General features: G+C 42.0%; 1 protein-coding gene across 1 annotated transcript in view; it reads right to left on the minus strand.

Moving 5' to 3' along the window:
• LOC120732944 (gamma-aminobutyric acid type B receptor subunit 1-like) overlaps nt 1-19602 on the minus strand; it is a 78877-nt gene extending 59275 nt beyond the window's left edge. Inside the window, exons 1-2 of the mRNA XM_040030870.1 lie at nt 16339-19602; nt 2154-2288 (exon numbers count right to left, since the gene is read on the minus strand). Coding sequence (XP_039886804.1) covers nt 2154-2288; nt 16339-16614 — 411 coding nt within the window. The 5' untranslated portion in view covers nt 16615-19602. The remainder of the gene's footprint in view (nt 1-2153; nt 2289-16338) is intronic.
• Between the last annotated feature and the right edge of the window lie 2685 nt (nt 19603-22287).

Below are 22287 nucleotides of genomic sequence, written 5' to 3' on the forward strand. Positions count from 1 at the left end.
CCAGCCCTCAGGCCACCCTCGTGATGTCTCTTTCTGTTTGGTCAGAGACATTCACACCAGTGTGTTCTGCTGGAGGTCGATTTGTAGCTCTGTTCCTGTTCTGTTCCTCCTTACATAAAGGAGCAGATACCAGTCTTACTGATGGGTTAAGGACCTTCTATAGCCCTGCAAAGCTCTCTTCGAGTAACTGCCTTTCTCTTTAAATCTCCTTCATGCTTTTGTAACTGTGCTGGGAGACACAACAAACCTTGTGGCAATGACACACATTGAGGTGTCATCCTGGAGGAGTTGGACTACCCATGCAGCTTCTGTAGGCTCCAGGTATCACAGTAACACTGACTCTGTTTTGGCGGTTGTCTTATTGTTGCCCCTCTAGTGCACCTGTTGTTAATTTCATTAAAACCAAAGCAGCTGAAACCGATTAACAATGCCCTCTGCTGCTTAACTGACCAGATCGATATCTCACAGTTTAACTGATTTGATGTTATACTGTGTTTCTTTGATGTTTTTGATTCAGTTTTCTTTGTATAGCCTTGAGGCACGTCATACTGTAAGGTGAAAACCCTGAAACCTTTGTGAGCAGCGTATGTAGAACACAGCCTCAGACTTACAGACAACAATCACAACAATCACCAGGAAAATTTTCAATCTCAGTCAAGTTTGAAAGGTATAACATCGTGTACTTGTGGCTACAACACAAAACTAAAACATGACTCAAAAAGGTCTTATAATCTGGGATATCGCATTAGAACATGCTTTATGTCATAAATCCAGACCTTTAGGTTCTATGACGCTGGTGTTCTCACTCCTTACATATTGCTCCAAATGGCCTTAGTTTAACTACTTATACTATTTTCACCCACTTTGCTGACACTGAAAAAACACGGTGAAGCACTTTAATCACTATAAAACTTTTTACTATTATTCAAAACAGTTTTGTGTTTCTCCCGCTACTAATTATAGTGTAGGCGCCTGCTGCGTAAAACTAGGGAATAGCTTGGCTGAAATCCAACCAAACTACCCACACTTACTGCCACTGGAAAGGGAAAATGATTGGCTACATTCATAAACGACTGCAGTTTTAAAAGTCCAATAACAACTCAGTTTCATGACTGTAAAACACATAACAAGCTTCCAAAATGGAAGCACTAGTTGGATGACACCAGCACTCCTGAGGGGAAAATGGTGGAGAAAAAATCCATTTTGTAGGCAGCAAAGTAACAAAAACACAGAACGATATCCAGGAAATAAAGAAAAGGTTTTGTTTTATGGACAGAAGTCGGCAGACAGTTAGAGACAGATGTCAGGCCTCAGCCACTCAGAGGCCGCTCTGCAACCACCTGGCAACTCTCTTTAAAGTCAAATAAGAAGAGTGGCAACCAAATGCTCTCTTTATTTTAACCTTGACAGTTATAGTTGTTGGTAGTTGCCTATTGTTGCTAGGTGAAATCAGATGCAAAAAAACAAAAGAGTGCTACATTGGAAACCTGCCTAGGTTGCTAGCAGGTTGCTAAGGTCGCCCATCATTGGTAGAACAAGCCGATTTGTCTACAAGCTCTCCCGAACTAATTGCTGAGCAGTTGTGAAACATGAAAAAGTTTCATGCAAGTTGGAAACCGAGACCTCTGCAATAAACACAAAAATGCAACTTTACTTTAAAGGTGAACGGTTTCAGTTTCAGGTTTGCATCCACTCCAAAGTTTCACTGCTGCTCAGTGAATACTTGGCAAGTTTTTGCAGACAAGTCAGCATCTTCCTTGCAAACTGTGGGTAACCGTGGCAACCTGCCAGTGACCACAGCACAGCAGCATATACCTGTTTACCACTAATTCACCATGTGACTGTCTACAACCAACCAGCCACTCAGTGCCTTATTATCCTGCTGCTAGGCCTGTGTGACCGCTTGTTAACAAGATTTTAACAATATATCAAATATTATATATTTTAATAATATTCAGACTCTTATGGAGTAAAGGGATATAAATAATAATGGACACATATTTGGACGTTATGTGCACATCACGAAAGTAAATATGGGTAAATTCTACTTTGGCTGTTATTATGTGAAGAGATTTTCAGGTTAAGCCTCATGTTTGTCTGAAAAATGTAAACATCTGGAGTAAAACAGGAACAGCGTGAAGGAAGACACTCACCACTATGAGGTTCCACATGCGAGCTGCTTCAGCCACTAACGTGGAGACGCCACTGCAGCCGGGCATCAGGACGATCTTGATAGGCTCGGTGTACAGAAGGTCATACAGCAACTTTGTAGCTTCTCCTGGGTCGCACTGGAAGGACAAAAACGACAGAGTGAGCTTTAAATGGATCGACACAGAAATTAATTAAGTCGAGACAGAAGGTGATGCAGAAAAAAACTGAGGCGATAAGACTGAAGGAGACAGATGGAAAAAAAGAGGAGCGAGAGGAAAAAAAAGAAACAAATAAGCAGTGGAGACTGGGAGATGGAGGCGTCTCTAAATAGAGTAAGAGAACAGAAGAGAGCAGATAAAGTAAAGGGAAATGACATCGAGGCAGTGGAGTCACAAAAAGGCCAATGCAAATGTGCGTTGAAAAGACAAGTAGGAGAAAGAAAAGGACAAGTCAGGGAAATGGAAAGAGCAGCACAAGAAAGGGTCACGACAAAGTAGAAGAAAATGGCACCAAAGTAGCACAGAGCAGTAAACAAGCAGATGCAAATTTGAAGAGAAAAGATGAGCTGCAGTAAGAAAGAAAAATGCATTATCTGCAGAGTTTCACAGCATCCATACAGCCCGCATCGCCGTGTCTCATCAACACGCGCCGCGCCGCTGACAGATCAGGACATTAAAAAAACAAGAAAAACAGGCAGAAACAAAGAAAAGCGAGCACAACGATCACAACGGCAGCCATCACGAGCCATTACAAACCTCCAATAAAGTCATTTACAGCGTGTCTAGGTGGCGAAAGTGTGGCTGAATGATCCATCACCACTCTGTCAGCCACATTACAGACGTCTGCACCACACTGCTCATCAGAGTCACAGTTAAACGGGCCTGACACATCTAATGATTCGGCATGGAAGAAGAGATATGGCTTTCAAATACAAACACACACATGCATGGCTAAAAAAAATACACTCCAGATGAGTGTCACAAGCAATCGAATTGCAGATGGTGATGGCAACAACCAATAAAGATCCTAATTGGGGCGTTTGTCTCGATGGCTGAATTGTCTCGTTGAGGCAGCCCTGTGATTTTTCTGAAGTGGTAATCACCAGTCGAGACTCAGGAATGTGAAATGGCCAGGCTTCTTGTTGATTGATGTGTTTTCCATTAACTTTAGATTGGGTGGAATTACAGTGGTTACGTTTACATGCAATTAAATAATTCAATCAGAGCCCCATTAAGCAGCTCTGACAGCCAGACTTCTGACGTAAATGTTGCTGTATGATTTCCTGGATTGATCCTAATCAAAGGGGGAACTTCAACCGCAAAGACCACACAAAGACATTTAAAAATGCCATCATGACGGTCACTGCCCACCCTAGACAGCCGAGATCACTGCCTCTGTCACGACTCCTCGACTAGGAGCTCCGCACGTTTCTGTTTGTGTCCTGTAGGATTGATCAAAGGCACTATATAAACATAGTCACCATGGAATCACCATTAGATCTATCAACTCCCATTTCGATGCCTTGGTTTTAGCTTTATGATACCATTATCTTATATCTGTGAAGGTTCTCAGTCATCCAGGTCATCGTAGAAGGACCTTTTCCTTCCAAGCTCCTTAGACTACCATTATCTTACTTTCTGGAGCCAGAAGTCACCATATTTGAAGGCAGAGTGCCCAAACTTTTGGTTAGTATAGAGAGTCCAAAAGGCTCCATGGGACGGACAAAACATAATACAAGAGTTTTGCTCACCAAACTGAAGAATTCATTTCTTGGATGAGTTGTTAGTACAAATAACTGTAAATAAGGTCAGAATATTTGTCAGTTACTTGGATTAAAAATAATCTGACAACATGAAAGAAATTTAGAGGTCCAGTTTAGTGACTCGAATTAGCTGAGATAAAACCAAGAAGGCAACCACCTGTCAATCAGAGCAACTACACCCCTACAAAAACAGAATGGGCATGTTAGAAAATAATACAATTAAAGTAGCTATAAATACTGAAAATTGGCTTTTTTCTGTTGCAAAGTCCGACACTTAACCATGAGGAGTCTACGAGGAGACTGATTTTTGGCGCACATAGGTGTGCCATGAGAAATGATCAAGTGTGCCATGGAGATAATCACGTTTCACCTGATTGGTACGCTAAGCAACCAGCGTGAATAACGGGCAGAGCAATTACATTCTCTTCCACTAGAGGGCAGTACAACTACCTGCTCTAATTAAATGGGTTGCCAAGTGCCAGTAAGACAGAAGAAGACGAAGAAGAAATTACATGGTCATGCTGCAAGTGAGACAACGCAGCGTGTAATAGTAATAGATAAATATTTGAAAAGTAGTTAATCTGACCTGGAGAAAATTCCGACCCAGATGAAGGCCCAGCGTGAGCAGTGGTCGGAAGAAAGACAAAAAAGGTATATAACTGGGACAAAACGAAACCAGTGCGCGGGGAGAAATTATGCTTTTTGTGACATTTGTGTTTGGTGGCGTGACGTGTGATTTTTCTAAAGTGAAATGTGTGCCGTGGCTCCAAAAGGTTGGGAAACACTGCATTATTTCATGGTTCCTGTGCTTTATTGTGCCATGAAATAATTTAAACTGTCACTGCAGCTTATCAACACACCTTAACATCTGACTGGTTACCCAGATAACAGACTCATGGTTGGGGTGGTGTGGACTTGTGGCAGCCAGGTATCCAAGAATGCATTTCAAACTACATCACAAGCAGCAGTGGCGGGAGCAAAGCACCAAACTGCAAGTAAAACGTTGAAATCCTACAATAAATACACTTTTAGGAGTTTTTAGGTGAGAACATAGCGCTATAAATTTCAACTATCTCGTTGATTTGCTGAGATAGAGCATATTTGCAAAAGTGCTCCAACATTTTGTGACATGTCAGGTCCCATTAGGCTAACAGCCAGCTCATCTCAGCGATCAGCTGATGGGGCAATCGGAGCTCATGATGCTTGCTGAGAATAGCCTGCTCCCAGAACACTGTTTTCAAAACCCCTCACCTCTCACTCGGGGGTAAACACAGGATATAAATCACAGAGGTGATATCTAACCGGTGATGGTTTGTTCATTTTCAGATTAAAGGTAAGCTTCATAACTGGATCGTTTTAGTGAACCACGATGCACCACTGGAGTGTTGTATTCTATTTTCAACAGAATCATTTGCTTGTCTTTATTTCATGATGTTCAGATGTGTTAAACTTGTTTATGACACCTTGTTTTCCAATAAAAACCAACATTAAAAATATTTTAAAACAGAGAGGAAACTGAGCATTTTCACCAAGAGCAGAAACATCTGGACTTGCATATTGATGATGTTCCTGAAGAGTAATGTCAGGCCTGTTCCAGAGATGATCAAATTATTCATTTTTAATATTTATCCAACTGTATTCTAAACACCAGCTGCCTATTATAAGTTATAGAAGTCTACTTGAGTTATTAGCTCTGTGTGTTTTTTCTTTGATGAGCAGTGAGTGTATAGATGCATAGCGACTGCTGAACTGTCGCTTGAATAATCAGTAATATTGAATTTAATCTGCCGGTGTACACTTCTTTACCTCATCCAAATGAGTCCAGTGTTTATGACCTTTTAAAATAATTTCACATTAATGACCCTTTTATAGCTGAGCATCTTGCCAGAGGGCTTTTAAAAACGTGTGTGTGTTTGGAAAGAACACAGGTAATTAGGTCTCTTATGTGCTACTTTCATCGTAAACATTAATCATAAAACGCAGTAAAGTAAACAGTGAAGCTGAGCTGATGTCATTGAGTACGCTGCATCCTCGGATGTCTGGACTCCTGAGTGGTCCAATAGGAACTAACAAGTGTGCAATACAAACTCTGAGAAATACCCACTGCGAGACTCGAGCCCGGAACAAATCAATGTTTTTGATTAGGTCAGTGTTTGATTAGGCCCCGCCCCTTGACTCTGATGGGTGGTGTTGACAGAAGCACAGAATAATTAATAATAGCGAAACAACTGCTTATGTTTTTAAATCAAATTGATATTTTTAATTATTGACAAACAAACTGATGTGTTTATTTTTAGCCCTCCATGAAAAACACAATTCCAAAACATGGACGGGCTGGGAGTAGAAAGCAGTGCAAACTCCCACTGTGGATCCTGTTTGAGTGGATTTGTAAGACCTCTGAATTAAGCTGGATTTTGCCGTTTATCTTTGCAGAAATTCTGTCACTTCATGACAATATTGACCAAAGCCGAATCATTTCAGTGATTAAAGTTTTCAGGCGAATGAATGAGTGTGAAATTGCTCCCTCAGTCTATCATTATTTGGTGGGTTAACACAATTAATATTGACGTGGTAAACAGCTTCACAACATTTGTGTTATTTAGGGTAAGTGCTTGCTCAAAGGGAATCGTCGGGTTTCTCACGGTCATGTAAGGCGCTGACCTCACTTTGAGTGCATAACTAAAACTGAACTGAACAGAAACAGCCAAGCCTGTGCAATGCAACGCAGACAGGCTGCAGGTCTTCTTTCCCATCAATCACCATACCTGCTCATTTCACAGATCACTTCAGCTCACTGGGTGAAATCAGCTGGATACAAACCACATGATTCTCAGCTCCTCATAAAAATAACTGTTGCCTTATCTTCATATGAAGAAGATGCAGATTGACGCCTTCAGCTTGTTAAACAGTGTCTTTCCCAAAGGTTGTTTGTGTTCTCTGTCACTGTGGCTGTGGGCTGGCTGCATGCTGAGGGGAAGCTTGTTAGTTTTCTTGTGTTACAGTGTTTTAACTTCATTCTGAGCAGTAATTCACCGCCCACGCTAATTATCTTTGAGTTATTTCATCAATCTGTCCTTACCACAGCACATTACACGTTTAATAACGGCTTGTTTCCATCAATTTCGCAAATAAGTTGCTGCCTAATATATGAAGAATTAAAAGTGCAGTTTCTGACCTCGTGGATGTTCTTTAAGAATTCACACTGAGACAGCTTGCTTAGTCAGGGTTTTGCTAACGCTCTCTCTATACTGTATATATGTAGTTACACTAACAGGCTTGCATGCAGAGCTTTACTTTAAAATACTTCTAATGATTGCAGCTGAATGTGTGCAAAGAAAATGAACAAACATTCGGCACACATTAGTCAAAAACTACTTCTCAGGTAGAAAGCCTAATTATTACAGATAACGAGTAAATTTACAATAAAATAGGCTTTCATTTTCTGTGAAACGGCGCCATCATTAAACCTGACACTGGTGTTTATCAAAAAACAAATTCAGTTTTACCCAGCAGCAGTTAGATATTCCTCGCACTTTCCACCTTCATCTTAATATGATGTGGCTAACAGGCCGCACTGGTATGAAATGAAGGGGTCTAGTCTGGAACACAATTGCAAAATGGCATCAGACATAGTTGAAGCTTTCAATCATTCACTGTTTCTGTGCGCGCAGGAAATTAAATCTTTGCTTGAACAGAAGCAAAATTGAAACACTGGGCAGCAAGACGAGAAAAGACTCAAGCTGTTTCAATTCATGACAAACCAGCGCAAAAACCCAGTCGCTGGGGATCAAAAACATATTTCCTTTAGGTTAGAGCCGAAGAAAAGAATCTGTATTTTTTAAACATAACATGGCTTTGCATGAGTAAAGGTCATGGACCATCAGAACCAGTATGACATCAAAGAATGATAAAGACAGGCCTCTCAGACCAGATGCTCCCATTCTTACACAGTGCATGAGTAGCTTCACTGTGGCTACAGGAAGTAGACTGCATATAGCTTCACTGAGGCTACTAGTATTCTGAGGAATACTTTTATTAACTTTATAAAATAAATTGGACAAAAAATCAAAGACTTAAACCCCCCCAAAAAAACCCAACAGACCCAAGACACATAAAAATAAACATTTACAAAAAAACATTAATGACCTAATGACAAGTCTTTGCTGCACTTTACTGAGTTTTACTCACACGCCAGTTTCTTCTTCCTCTGCTCTCAGTCTCGCTGTGTGTGCACCTCTTTGCATAGAGCAAGTGAAATAATATTAATATACTGATGAGACATAAAAACTTCCAGAGTTACACTGTGGGAGTGAGAGCGAGTGAGCGAGGGAAAGCTTTGCTTTCCAGTCATGTCAGCTCACTTAAACACAGTTTGTGGTTGAGTAAAAAAAAATACAGAACAACGTGTAAGTGAACTACATGGATCAGCCTGGTGTCACTGACAGCAGATCCAAATAGTGCATCCGTAAGTTTGGCATGCTGTCAGGCTTTGGAGCTTAGAAATGTTCACAAAGCACACTAGGCTAGCTAGCCAGGATATAATGATTTGGTTACACCTGAGGAAAAACAGGAACGCAACCTCCTCACAACTAGAAAACAAAAAACAAAAAGAGAAACAAAATGGTAGCTGACTAGTTACTGCATTGAAATTTTTTCTCATCTAGCAACAGCTAAATTGTTGCCCAGTGTTCGAGCCACGTTTCACAGTGACTGCAATCACAGATCTGCAAAACTTTGGAAATACCTGCTGTCTATTTATATCATTTAGAAATGCAGACAGATTGCCAACGCGTTGCAATCAATCGGAGTCAGTCTGCACTGATGAGTAGTGATGAGTGCACATTTCTTTGCAATGCTCGACTGGTATTCTGGTACTAGAAAATGTGTTTTGCTAAGCAGCTGTGTCATTTCATAGCTAAACCGCTGTCCTACAGCAACAACTTGTTGTAGTTATAAGTAGTTAATGTGAACTTCTGTTTAATGTGATGCCAACACATCACAACCTATTTGCTGATTTATCATCTCTGTATTATTACAAACAGGCTGCTCGTATCTGCCAGCTTGACCCCAGTCTCTATCACATCCTGATCAGCCTGGTAGCAGACTGACTCCATCCGAATGCTGTTTTATCGCCGTTTTGACGCACCACAGTCGCTCTGAAGACAGCAGCTGACTACGAGTGCTTACAGACCTGGTCCCCCTTTTCAAAGTAACCATTTCAAAGGCAACCAAACTGCAAGTACGTAGTTGCAATAACTGTGATCGCGCCGCAGTCTCCAGCCAATGTTTCTTTTAGTGTGACTGTGGCATTGATGACAGTGGTAATAACAATGGGAAACCTGCAATTATTTTCTGTATATATACAATTTAGCATGTTTGATTTGAAATATTAAAAAAACAGTAATACTGATGTTGTGAAAGACAATTAAAAATAATAGAAAACAAATTAAAAAAAACATTTTAAAATGCCTTGAGCAACCAATATTAAACAGAAGCCCTTTAAATCTATGAATTCGTAACAGAGTGTTTGTAAGATCCCTGAACAGGCCGCTCGAGTTAATTTTGCTATTAAAACCCTTAATCATTATAATAAAAGCAGATGGAGGCACGCACACAAAAACCAGCTTAGACTGAAGTTTTCTAAGAAGGTGATTCAGTTATTTTGCTTTGAACAGTTACTTATTCCATGTTCTTTTCACTTTGAATAACATAACAGGAAATGGTTAGCAGGCAGTAATAGGTGTATAATGAAAGGGTGTGTTTTTGAACACAATTGTGAAATAGCACCAGACTACATAGCTGTACTTTTCAATCATGCCATTTTTCTATGAAAGCAAGAAATGAAACCTTTGATAGTATAATGGGAACACTGTGCAGAGATGAAAATGATATGGAAAAGTTCAAACATCAATTCATGGTAAACCACTGCCAAACCCATCATATAGAAGCTTTTTGTTATAAAAACCACACACTGTATATAAAAGATGGCTGAAGCCACCAATTGAGCATGTTGACCAATCTTGGAGATGTTTTTAATCACGAGTGAGAGGAGATAGATAGAAGCTACGAGAGAAACTGCTGTTATAGCGTTGCAGATTCATTAGGTGGTCACTTATAAATCAAAAATTAACACCTGAACCATCAAAATTCAACTGGTGGAGTTGCTGCACGAGGCAACTCCACTGGTTTTCTGATTCTAATACGACAAAATTAATTTGTTAGAGGAACTGCAGTTCCTCCAAAGGCCACTTGGTGTCAAACTTTACAAGAGGAATATAGAAAAACATTGGACACTAGGGATGGGTATCGTTTAGGTTTTATCCGATACCGGTGCCAAACCGGTACTTTTGAAACGGTGCTGGTGCTTAAACGGTGCTCAAACCGGTGCTTAAAGAATGGAGAACACAAAATTGGTCCAAAAACCTCTCATGTTCAGCTGTTTTTTTGTAAAAAGATAACAATGTTAGCCTTTTCTGCAGCTATGGGGCATATATGGCATCACTCTTGGTTGGAAGCAGTGCTTAAACAATGGAAAAAACACCAATTTTGTCCAAAAACCTCTCATGTTCAGCTGTTTTCCACTTTTTCCTTTGGTCATTTTAGCCTTTTTGGCCAGGGTGAAGGGAGTATCTGCCATCAAACAAGAAGATAGCTGCATGTAGCTATGATGATGTTTGCTAGTTCACCTTACATGCATTAATGTAATAACGTGGTTAGCCTACTCAACGTAAATTACACACGAACAACATTAAGCTACTCACGCAGAGAAGAACGGCTGCTGCTGCATCATCATCCTCATCATTTCTGCTACACTGGCAGGGCTAGGGGCCAGGACTCTCCTCTTCGGGTTTTTGGGCCATCATGGCACCGGATACTGGTACCCATCCCTATTGGACACTATAGCTAATTTCTCCCTTAATTAGATTAACATGGGGGGATTTCTTTGTTGTTTAAATGTTTACTTAAGGCACGACTGCTTTGACCGACAGGTGCGTGGTGACGCAGGTAGCTGTAGCGACTAGCTGTGTGCTTTCTTTCTTTTTTCTCTTTTTTGCATGTTATTCAGCCTTAACTGTCAGATACTTCTCTTTGTGTCATGTACCAGTAGTGTCTCTATACATGCTAACCAAGTTTGCTACCATTTCCTGATAACTAAGCTTTCCACAGTGGCAACATATATCTTCTATACACAGTCTCTGTTCGTTTTGTGCTGTTTCCACATGTAATATTAACAGGCTTTAAAGGTAAGTGGCAGAAGTTGGATGTACTTGCAAGAAAAAAATCTGTTCCAGTTGTTGAACGTTTCAGTCATTCACCTTACAAACAAAGCCTTTGGTAACATAATCAGCAAGCACATGGCCTCCTTATAAAAAAACAGAGGCAAGCAGGGGTGTTGGCAGGTTTGCAATAAAGGCTGAGGAATCTCTGCTATTCTTGGAGGTCTGTCTGCTACAGCCCCCTGGGGTCGTCACCATTTCTACTTTCATTTCTGTTCCTCCTTGGCTCATGAGAGCAGCAGCAATGAAGGCCCCCAATGCCATTCATGGTCACATTCACATTCTCTGTCACACACCCAGATTAATGCTACTGTGTGTGTACATAAAACTACACACACACTCACATACCCCACAAAAGATAGGCACTTCAGCTGCTGTCCTTGGTGCTGAAATTCCTGCAGCCAATATCGGTGTCATGTTAACATGCCCATGTAGTCTCTCCAATCAGTCATACCCAGCTGGCGAGAAGCTTTGAAAGAAACTGAAGTTTCCCTGAGCTAGGAAGAATGAGAAAACACACTTGGTCGTCATAATATGCCATCTAATTACACTCCAGATTGAATAATATAAAAAGTGTGAATAGGGGATATGATCAGGCTTGGGGGACCGCCTGAATATTGAATCTCAAAGCATGCAGAGCTACATCTCCTTAGTTCCTCATAATTGCGTCTGGCACCACACTTCAGGCTCGTGTGCCAACGGACATGCACGAGGACCACTGAAGGATACGAGTTATGCCACAGCGGATGGAAAATTGTGTCACGGCTGCCAATTAAAATCAAAAACGGAAGTGAGGGAAGCACCTTGTTTCACCGCCATTTCTCTGCATCTCCACCGTCTCACTCATCACTGTTAATAATTGATCAAAGTTTGCAGTCTCGGCTTTGATATATCCATGGCAACAGCCTGTGTGGAGAGCGCGTGTCTGCGCGCGATCCTGTGTGTGCATGTGTGCGCACATCTCAGAAGGCTGTAAATAGTCTGATGCTGTCGCCAGAATAGCCAGAGAAACAAGCCGTTCTGCTACCACGGGGTATATTCATCCATTTAAAAGACAGGCTGGGATTAAGTGTAGAGCTTCATAAATATTTTATGATGTTGAACAAGTTGAGGACATCGCTCCATACTCCCCGCCCAAATTGTCACCTGTTTGCTAAGTCAAACGTCAGAGGTGGAACTACTCTGCTTTTTCTGATTTTCTGCCACATACGGGTGTACTGTTACACCGCTCGATGCTCACATTAAAGATGGAAAAAGTTTTAAATAATGAGGTCAGTGAATGTGCAAGTAATCCCTGTGAGCCAAAAGCTCAGCCAGGGCCGATCTACAAGAGCCATTTCACTTCCTATTAATCCCATTGTACAGACTCTGGCTGCAGAATAGCCCTCAATGAACGGGAGTGCATAGAGCCAAACAGCTAAAATAATCATTTACACCTGCTCCTGGACAAACATGTCCACATTTGAATTTAGTTTCTGCAGATCTGCCATCGCTAAAGCGTCTGAACTGAAGTGAATCCACACTGTTGCAGATTTACCAGTAAAATGTTGTCGTTCTGCTTATAAACACTCGTTAGTCTGTAAAGGTTTTACAACAGGACGTCCTCTCTCAGTGCCATCTGATTCTAAATAACAACTACACATAAGAAGCACCACAACAGACATTTCCATGTGTGTATAAGGAGCAGCTGGTTGTGCTGGCGGCTGAAGGTGACTGCTGCCAGAAGTCCTTTGCTTCATGCCTGAATCAAAATGGTGGATGCTATTAAGTGGACCTGTGCTGTGACATCCTTAGTATCCAGGAAAAGCATTTAACTGTAAAGCAAATATATAAATATGGAATTATATATATATGTTGTTGCACTATTATAAATCAGAAGAAACAAGTTTACCCCGTGAAATTTACATTTTTGTTCCACATCTCCGTACAGCCCGACTCGTGCCGGACTACCTTACAATTGCCCGCTATGAGGCCGGGAGTGTAGACAGTTCTTGAGTATATTAGTCTCCCAGCTCACACTGCGATGTTGAATAACTGTAGGCTGGTGGTCTTTTGTCGACGTCTAGTTGTGGTTGAAAAACACTTTGAAAACAAAAGTCAGACCAAAGCTTTCTTATGAGCTAAACATACACATTGAATATGGCCTGGAGGTCTTTGTTAGACTTTGCTGCAAGAAAGAAAAGTATATTCCACAAAGGTTATTTCTCATTCTACTGAGCTAACTGGACTCCCATCACAGGGTGCATAGCACGGGCACAAGGAGCAGAGCTACAGCGTTTGTGATGTGCTACGTTTAGCACAATATAAATGAGAAAGAATGTAAATTCCTTCAAATTTCAGCTTATATTGTTAAAAACAGTGCCAATGCCAACAGTAGTAATACTACTTTTTCTATGTGGAGAAGCTGTCAGATGAATGTCTGTTTTACCACTAAGTAACCACATTTTCATTTCATTCTTTCATTGTCATAATCTGATAAACACTAAACCTGCAGTTTAGCTCGAAACAACATCAACACCCGTCTGTCTTACAGTTCAGATCAGATGACCAGGGACATGACATCGGGGTTTGAGCCATGTTTGCTGGGCTGCATCTCAAACACGGGCGTAGCTTCCAGCTCCGAAAGAAGCCAGTGAAGCTCTTTTCCTCTGTTTACCTATTATTCTGGTTTTATAGGTCTGTGGGGAAACGGCTCTCGTCGTCGTAAATTTCAGTCGCACGCTGTGACAAGTTGCTAGCCTATTAAACTGCAGTGTCTCTCACTTTCTTTCTCTCAGTCTGATCCACGGCTCATTCGTCGCGTCCAAACTCTGACAGCGACCTCAAAACACTCAGATTGAGGCTTCACAAAGAACTTTGCTAACCAATAACTGAGAACCAGGAGGCTATGTCCATCTTTCCTATACGGTCTGCTATTCAGAGTTGCATTGTCTTTTCTAATCTTTGTTTGTTAAGATGTCAAAGAAAGCAGATATCCAAAATATGACAACGTCAGACAGCTTTGACAGTATTCACCCACCTTTTGTTTTGCAGGAACAGCCAATCAGAAGGAAAAGGGGAGGTAGCTGTAAGGAAAGAGGAGCGAAAATGGGGCTGCACTAAGGTGAACGAGGATCACATCGTTAATAATGTTTGTTTCTTAATTGCAAAGCTACCCCGGTAGAACGCACAAATAAAAATATGGACCTGAAGATATGCATAATAGGTCTCCCTTGATGCATTTCTTTTATTTAATCATTTAGAGATGCAATAAAAGTTTCTCATCATAATAAATTCCAGTTAAGAGTCTTTGATGCATAATTACACTCCGCAGCCTTCATCTCGAGATGCAAACAAAGAGCCATTTAAACCCTCGTCTTAATCTCGCCAAGTTGTGCTTCAAATGTGCCGATCTCTTCTCAGACCAAACAAGGATGTGGAATGGGTTCTCATAACTGCATGCAAATATCATAATTAATCTCCTTCTTAATAATTGGTTTTCAGACTGTCATCCTCATTACCATTCCAGCCAGGTGAAAAACGTTTGCAATCAAAAAGTAAAAACCTCATTCTGACCACACTGTACCCAGAGTAGGAGCAATAAATCCCCCCTCCCTCTACCCCCCCCCCTCCCGCCAGGACTTAAAATCAAGGAATTAACCAGTATCATTCAGACAATGTTACACCAGCCTCTTTGAGCTTTTCCCTTCAAAAAGGATCTGCATCTATTTCGCGAGCCGGAGGCGCCAGCGACTCCTGAAGCACGAGGAGAGATGTTTTCCAATCCCTCTGAAATCTCTTCCTTGCTTTATTTTTATGTTTATGGCTGCTACGTCTGCAGATGCCTGCTTCACTACACTTGTAATCGGAGGACACACGCACGTATTTAATCTGTTTCGAGTGCAAAGAACGAGGTGTATGTCTAACAAAATGCTCTGTGCCATCAGCTCTGCATACATCCAGCGTATGATTTTGCACACATATTTCCACAGAGCTGAATCCTTGTTTGTTTCTGTGGTGTGCTTCAAGAGTAACTGTGTTGCCATGCCAACTCTCGCTCTCTTTCTCTCTCACACGCACACACACACACACACACACACACACACACACACACACACGCTCTCTTTCCCTGCTATTCTGTTTAACAGGATTCCAATGCAGAGCCTTGTACACCAATCAGAATAAAGCTCGTAGCAAATTTCTAACCAGTCCCTGTGCAGTTAACTGTTTGGTGCCCCAGCCAACTCTCCAGGCATCTGTCCTGCAGCATGATTGATAACAACCCTCAAGAGAAGAGACAGAGGATTGCTTTTTTTAAACAAATCTGTGTCTGCACTCATCCCACTGTTGAGAAAAACACTTCCTTTCAGTGAAAAACTTCAGGATATGCAGCAGTGAGAACCCAAAGACGAGGATTATTCACTCACAGAAATAACCTGGATTGTGATTAAGGTTGATTCGGGTGGTGTGGGTGGTTAAAAAGGGCAGTATCTGAACAAGCTGGAGGGGTGATTATTGGATTTATATTGGTCGATAATGCTGACATTTTAAAATACCACCATGATGAATGATTGATGAGCAACAAGCAGGAGGTGTGTTTGCTCATTTAGCAAAATGAATGTGGCACGGAGTGCAAAGACTCTGGGGGGCTAGCTGTCAGCGGGGTGACCCATAGATAAAAACATGAAAGAACCAAAGCACTTCCTTAGAAAAAGTGACATTTTCACCTGATACCTGATTTTTTTGTATTTGGCAAACATCAGTAAAGACGCTTCCATCACAAAGAGTATGATGTTCAAAAAATATGACCCCAAAATCTACAATACTCAAAGAAAACCTCCCCTGATGAGGTGAGCTATCATTAAAGCAGTTCCTAATGATCTTTAACTTTGGAGAAAACCAGCAATCCTAAAAAATAAAAAAAGACAGCCAGTATAATTTCATAAATCTGCAATGACTCTTAGGAAAACTGGAAATAAAAGCCAGGATTTCTTTCTCTGTTTTTAATCAGAAAAGAATTGAACAAAACACTCACAGAACTGAGAAAATGACAAGAGCCCTCGTGATAATCTGAGAGGCAGATCATGACATCCCTCAGGGGCTGACACCACACACACACACATCACTTTAAGTGCGCACCTCCTCTGACTCTCCTCCACATGCACTCACCATGCTGTCGTAGTGGATGAGCTCCAACTCGTAGTCGGGCAGGATGTCGCTCCTGTTGTTCACCAGGTCCAGGGCCATTTGAGCGGAGGGCATGCACGCCTGACCGCCCGGCCAGCCTCCGCTCATGGGGAACAGCGCTCCGATGTACAGCTTCTTCTTGCCTGCAGACGGCCGTGGCCAGAGGAGGAGAAGGATTATGAGAGATGCCCGGAGGAGCGCCGCGTGGCCGCGGGCTGGGCGGTTTGCCCGCGGAGGACTCGTGCACATTACCAGCATGGTTCAAGGTGAGCTGAACCGGAGCAGCTTGACCCCGGTGCTGCAGCTGTAAGGTCGGGCTGTTCTGAACAATCCCACAGCTAAACGTACACTGAACTCAACACGTGTCCGGCTGCCCTGGAGTGTGTTTGGACTTTATGTTGCGCTTTGCAGATACTGTGGCGGACACCTATTTACTTTAAACTGCAAGTGTTTAGCAGATCGAGTAAATAATTAATCGGCGTGTGTTTGTGCATAATGCTTGATTAATTATGCATTGCATGCTGGATATTTTCGGGACAGAGTCGTTTACTTTGCAGAGCTCGCGGCGATCATGTGAGAACGCGGTCAACTTTCCATCTCCGCGCACATCGACACAATTGTCCAAACTAAACTAACGCGTGCTTCCGGCCTGCGATCGATCAAGATTATTGGACAGCGCGTCCCTTAGCTACTTACGACTTTTACGCAATCGGGACGCACGAACGAGACGCCGGAGTCCGCGCGGAAGACGTCAAGCGGGTCGGACGGGTGCGTGTTTGGAGACGAAGCGGCGCAAACGGAGGGCTGCATCTACGATCCGTGGACGCAGTCGTGTCCCGACGGATGAAACGAGTTACCGCGGAAAAGCAGCCGCGCTAGCGCTCTGCGACTGAGCCACTGCAGCACCGGCTGGCTGAGTGTGAGGGAGAGAGCGAGGAGGGGAGAGAGAGCGAGCCTGCACGAGCTCTGAGAGCGAGTGAGAGAGAGAGAGCGAGAGAGAGAGAGAGGCTAAACCTCAAAGATTTTGACATTTGCACGGTGACTTTAACTTCAGCACTGCTTCCACTGCACACGCGCGCATTCTTTGGCTTTGCATTTCTTGCATATGTGCGCCCATAATCAATATCTGATCAACGCATCGGCACAAATGGCCAAAAACAAGCTTTGGTATTTAACAGGTAGCCTACAGGAGGCCCGGGCAGGCAATATATGATCAATATAACGAGCTAACTCGTGTCAGCGTGAGCCGCTTCAGTTTTTCACACAATAAAAACAGAACAAACTTGTTGGGTTAGTTTTCAGTGAGTGGCTCTGCTGAACGTGGTCACATGTCCGCACAGTTTGATCCCACTCACAGTGGCATTCAATTATATTTCAGCCGCTTTTCTCAACTGCGCTGAGTTCTTGTAGAGTCATAAATGTCAAGGTTACATATAATTAACGTTCCAGTGTTTCCACGTCTAGATTTAATGATGCACTGAGCGAAGCCTTATTCAATAATCTGCCTGTTAGTTTTTTTTCCAAATTAATTGATTTTTTTATTAGTCTATAAAAATGTCAATAAAAGATTCCCAGCACAGTTCTGAGAATGCCAAGGTGACACCATCTTATCGGTCCAAAGGTTTCCAGTTTACCCTCACACAATATTAAAAAAAGAAAACTTCTAGTCACAAGCTCGATCATTTTCAGTTTTTACTTCAAAAAAGATTTTTAAAACATATTTTTAAAAAGAATGTTAACAGTAAATTATGTGTGGGTAAATAGTGCGGTCTCTACAATCAAAGTTTGGTTGGGTAATGTCACAATAACGTCCACCATGGATCCCGTACTCGACCCTTCAGAGTGCACAACACTAACAACAACATAAGACCAAAGCCTCACTGCAGCAGGATACAAAGCACTGGAAATATATTATTTACACATTCTAAAAGCATTACATCTTATAGGATAATATGACAACACAATAGTGTGACTTTGGTATGACATCATAGTTAGACTACTAATATATACTGTTGTTCTATAAAGTCTCTGGATATTCTGACCATAGAGCTGTTTCCACAGTGTCAGCAGCTGGTAGTGTTGCAGCTTTCTAAATCATAACCAAATGCAACGTGACTGCAGGGTTAACTGACTGATTTGTAGTTGAGTTCAAAGGGACGACAAGGACATCTACACAACACATCGCAAGTTTGTTAAAACTCATTAGAGGCCATGCTCTCTCTCTCTGTTGTTCTTTTCCTGACACTGGTCATTTCCAAAGTCTGAGCCACAGCTGTAGATGTTGAATGAAATGTAGGTGAGCCATTAGAAATCATTTACAGCAATACCAAGATAGTAATAATGGTTTAAATCTGCCAGCTAAACAGTTACATTTAAAACAGGATATCTCATAATCGAGTTAAAGAATTGAATGGAGCTGCAGTTACAGCATCAGGCAGCAGAGGTGGAGCTGTTTCAGAGATTCAGCCTGGACAAGCAGATGAATTTCAGTGTGTTTATATGTGTGACCGTACAGTCGTCCAGCCTGTGACGGCGTGTGGGGATATGGTGTCGTTGCCAGAGAGACGAGATGGTTTGCAGAGTTTAGACTTAAGAATATCCTCATCAGTGGTAATTCCAGGACAATTTCAAGGATTTTCAAGGGAGATCAAAATGAAAAGACAAGAGAGAAAACACTTCATCTTAGATTTGTCATGATCAGAGTTGTGATTAAAGGCTTGGGTGGAAGATTTTCAGATTTCAAAATGGGTCACGGTAGTCTTAAGTTAGAGAATAGCTGCGCTGCGCTGTCGGGCAAAACCAAGCATTTCTTCAATTAAACAACACGTTTGGGTTTATGTCCACACATCTATCCATTCTCTTCCACTTATCCTTAACAGGGTGGGGGGCGTCTGGCTTTATGTGATTAACAACAGTGTCTCAGAGGCAGCACCAAGATAAGCAGCCACCATTTGTCTCAATGACCACTTTGCACCTGTTTGTCAGTATCTTAACCAGCTTCATGAGTTTGTCATTTAGAATGTGTACCACTTCACAGCTGAACCTTTTCAAAGGTTAACAGGTGGAACTTTTTCCTCCTGAATGATTGAATATTGTGCTGATGTAGTGTTTGCATGGGAAAAACAGTCCTGGTCCCTTAATGAGATACAGCAGTCCATCATTAGCCTATTTTAAGAAATGAAGGTCAATTATTTTGAAAACATTAAGGACTGAAGGTTTTTTCAAGTTCAGTCACAAAAATCATCAAACACTGTGATGAAACTGGCTCTCCTGAGGATAACCGCAGGAAAAAAAGCCACAGAGTTCCCTCTGCTGCACAGCAGAACTCAGAAATCAACAGCTAACAGCAGCTTAGATTAGAGTGAAACATGAGCTTTTCCCCGAGTTCAAGCAGCGGGTGTTTCTGAACATCAGCCTTGACTGTGGAACTGGCCCAAAGAAATCAAGAGGAAGAAGGGAAGTGCTGGAACTAAGAAAGACACAAGAGACCGGAAGGAACTTTTGATCTGAACTCGATCTGATTCTGACAATTTTGGTCGTCGCTGTATTTGAGAGGTTCAGAGAAGGTGGATGGTTTCTGCACTGAGAAGGAGCCGTGATGGAGGGCAATGCTGGAGGCGTTGTTTTGAGGTCAGAATTCGAGGTAACAATGGACAGTAGCACCAGTGTTGTTGTTTTTTAACAGTAAAATATAATTTAAGCGACACTGAGTTGTATGCTGTTGGCATTTTGGAGGACTGCAAGTAAATCTCCATTACAGAAAAGTAGAGCCCAAACAATTTATCAGCAGGCTGATATTATTGGCCAATATTAGCTATGCGCCAATCTATGAGTATCTGTATTTATAACAGGCGATAAACAAAAACTGAAAAGGAAAGAAGAGATGAGAGAAACACCTTTTGAGTATTGACATTGCATTGTTTGCCCAGAGGGAACTCTGCAGCGTCCTGGTGGCAGCCGCGTGTGTGGAATGCCACAAAGGCAACAACCGATCTGAGCAGCGTCCGGCAGCCGCTACGCAAGTAAATGCAAAACTACACGTAACAAATGTTGGAAATTCTTTGTGATTTGTGTATTAGAAAGAAAAAAAAATGGACTGATGTATCAGAATATCGGATTTTTAAATCACAGATCTGGGATAATTCAGTTTAATGCAACAAACCTCTTCATGAAGATCATATTCTTTCATTTTTGTAGCTGCACTTCTATATAAAATACCAAAACAGGTAAAACGCCCGTTTCGGGTGAAGGCTTGCTTCTTTTTGTTATCTTTAATAAGCATATTTTTGTGGGTTCAGGCTGATTGTCTGACAAAACCAGACATGTCATGGCTTCAGGAAAGCTGCTCACCTCTTCTGACATTTTACAGACCAGAAGATTAAGAGAGAAAATAAGCAGTAGATTATATAGAGAGAGACTGAAAAAATCATTATGCGAGGTATAAGCAGGACATTCTTCAGGCCTTTCCTCTGAATTACAGTCTTTCGAAAGCTGTTGAATAAGCTGAAAAATGTTATAATTTCACCCTAAGAAAACCTATGCCTCGATGCTGTTTGACCTGCAAATCGATCACTCCACGCTTGCCAGACGAGCACACAAGTAACGTGTAACTCTGATCTGTAACCACCTCTGCCAGCTCTGCCTTCTCTTCCACAATCAAGTCTAAAAATGCTACCGAAGCCGCTTTAAGAAATCAGCGCTAAACGTGGCGAGCAGCATCAATCACGCCTGATCTTATTTGCCTTCATCTCGATCTGAGAAGCGTGGTGACGGCGATGTAGCTGGTGTTGATGAGAGGGAGGCTGGACGCTCGGCACACCTGCTGTTTGAACCCTCTGTTCACATTCAGCACAGTCTGTCGGTATCTCTGACACACAGAGAGACGCACACTCGCACCTTTTGGATGATAAACACACACATAGAATCGGGCCTCAGCTGGCTTTTACTTAGTGTCTCTCTTTCAGATGAATGTTTGATGTTTTGGGAGATCATTCGATGTCTTTGAATCATTTGAGCAATGATAGAGCTAAAACTTAACAGCTTATTATCTAAACTGAAATCTCAGAAAATCGTGGCGGCGGTGGCGACACTTTTAGCCGTTTTCAAGCATTATTGGATTACTGACTTCACTCTTATTCCATTTTATGGTCTTGTTTTTGCCTTTCTTGTGTAAGTGCTCTAATTGCAATGTAATGTTAGCGTTAGCTTTTGAAAATTACTCATTGCAATGATTGAGAAGAAGACCATTATTTCTCCGGGCCAAATTAAAATCTCTCTGTAGTTGGGCGATGGAATATGACTATTATATAACCCTGGTTCATTACCCAAATCTCATTATCTGGATATCTCCATGTAGCAGAGAGCTATTCAGATCCAGCTGCTAACAAGCCCTCACAGGCTGACATGAGTGCAGTGATCATCTACTGGCATTTGCCTTCCACTTCCACCTCCTCTTCCTCGCTGCCACCCGTGACCCATCCAACACACCATCAATTATTCAGCTGTGAACTTTATATGCTGTTTCCCTCCGTAAGCCTGCAGCCAACACAGGCAAGATGCGACAGCATCGGACGGTGCACTGTTAACAACCCCCATGGTGGCAAATGCCACATTGGGAGAAGACATTAGCTGAGGCACAGCCTGAAAAAGCTGCATTGGAGAAATGAGTGCTGTAACATGTTGCTGAGCTGCTTTAATGAGGCGCCTTGTACTGTAAATGTGTGTGTCTGCAGTTTGCACAATGGGTATCCTTCAGAATAATGGCCTGTTTTCCTCCTGGTAGACGTGTTAGTGGAAAAATACTGTTTCCTTTTTAACAATAGACAGATTACATTCGCCTCCACCTGCGGAGCACGTGTTACGCTGGCAGAAATCCAAATTGATGTGCTGAAAAATAGATATCGGGGAAAATAGGATTCCCAAGATCTGTTT

This window comes from Simochromis diagramma, unplaced genomic scaffold (genome assembly GCF_900408965.1).
Source record: "Simochromis diagramma unplaced genomic scaffold, fSimDia1.1 OVJJ01000361.1, whole genome shotgun sequence".
NCBI lineage: Eukaryota > Metazoa > Chordata > Actinopteri > Cichliformes > Cichlidae > Simochromis > Simochromis diagramma.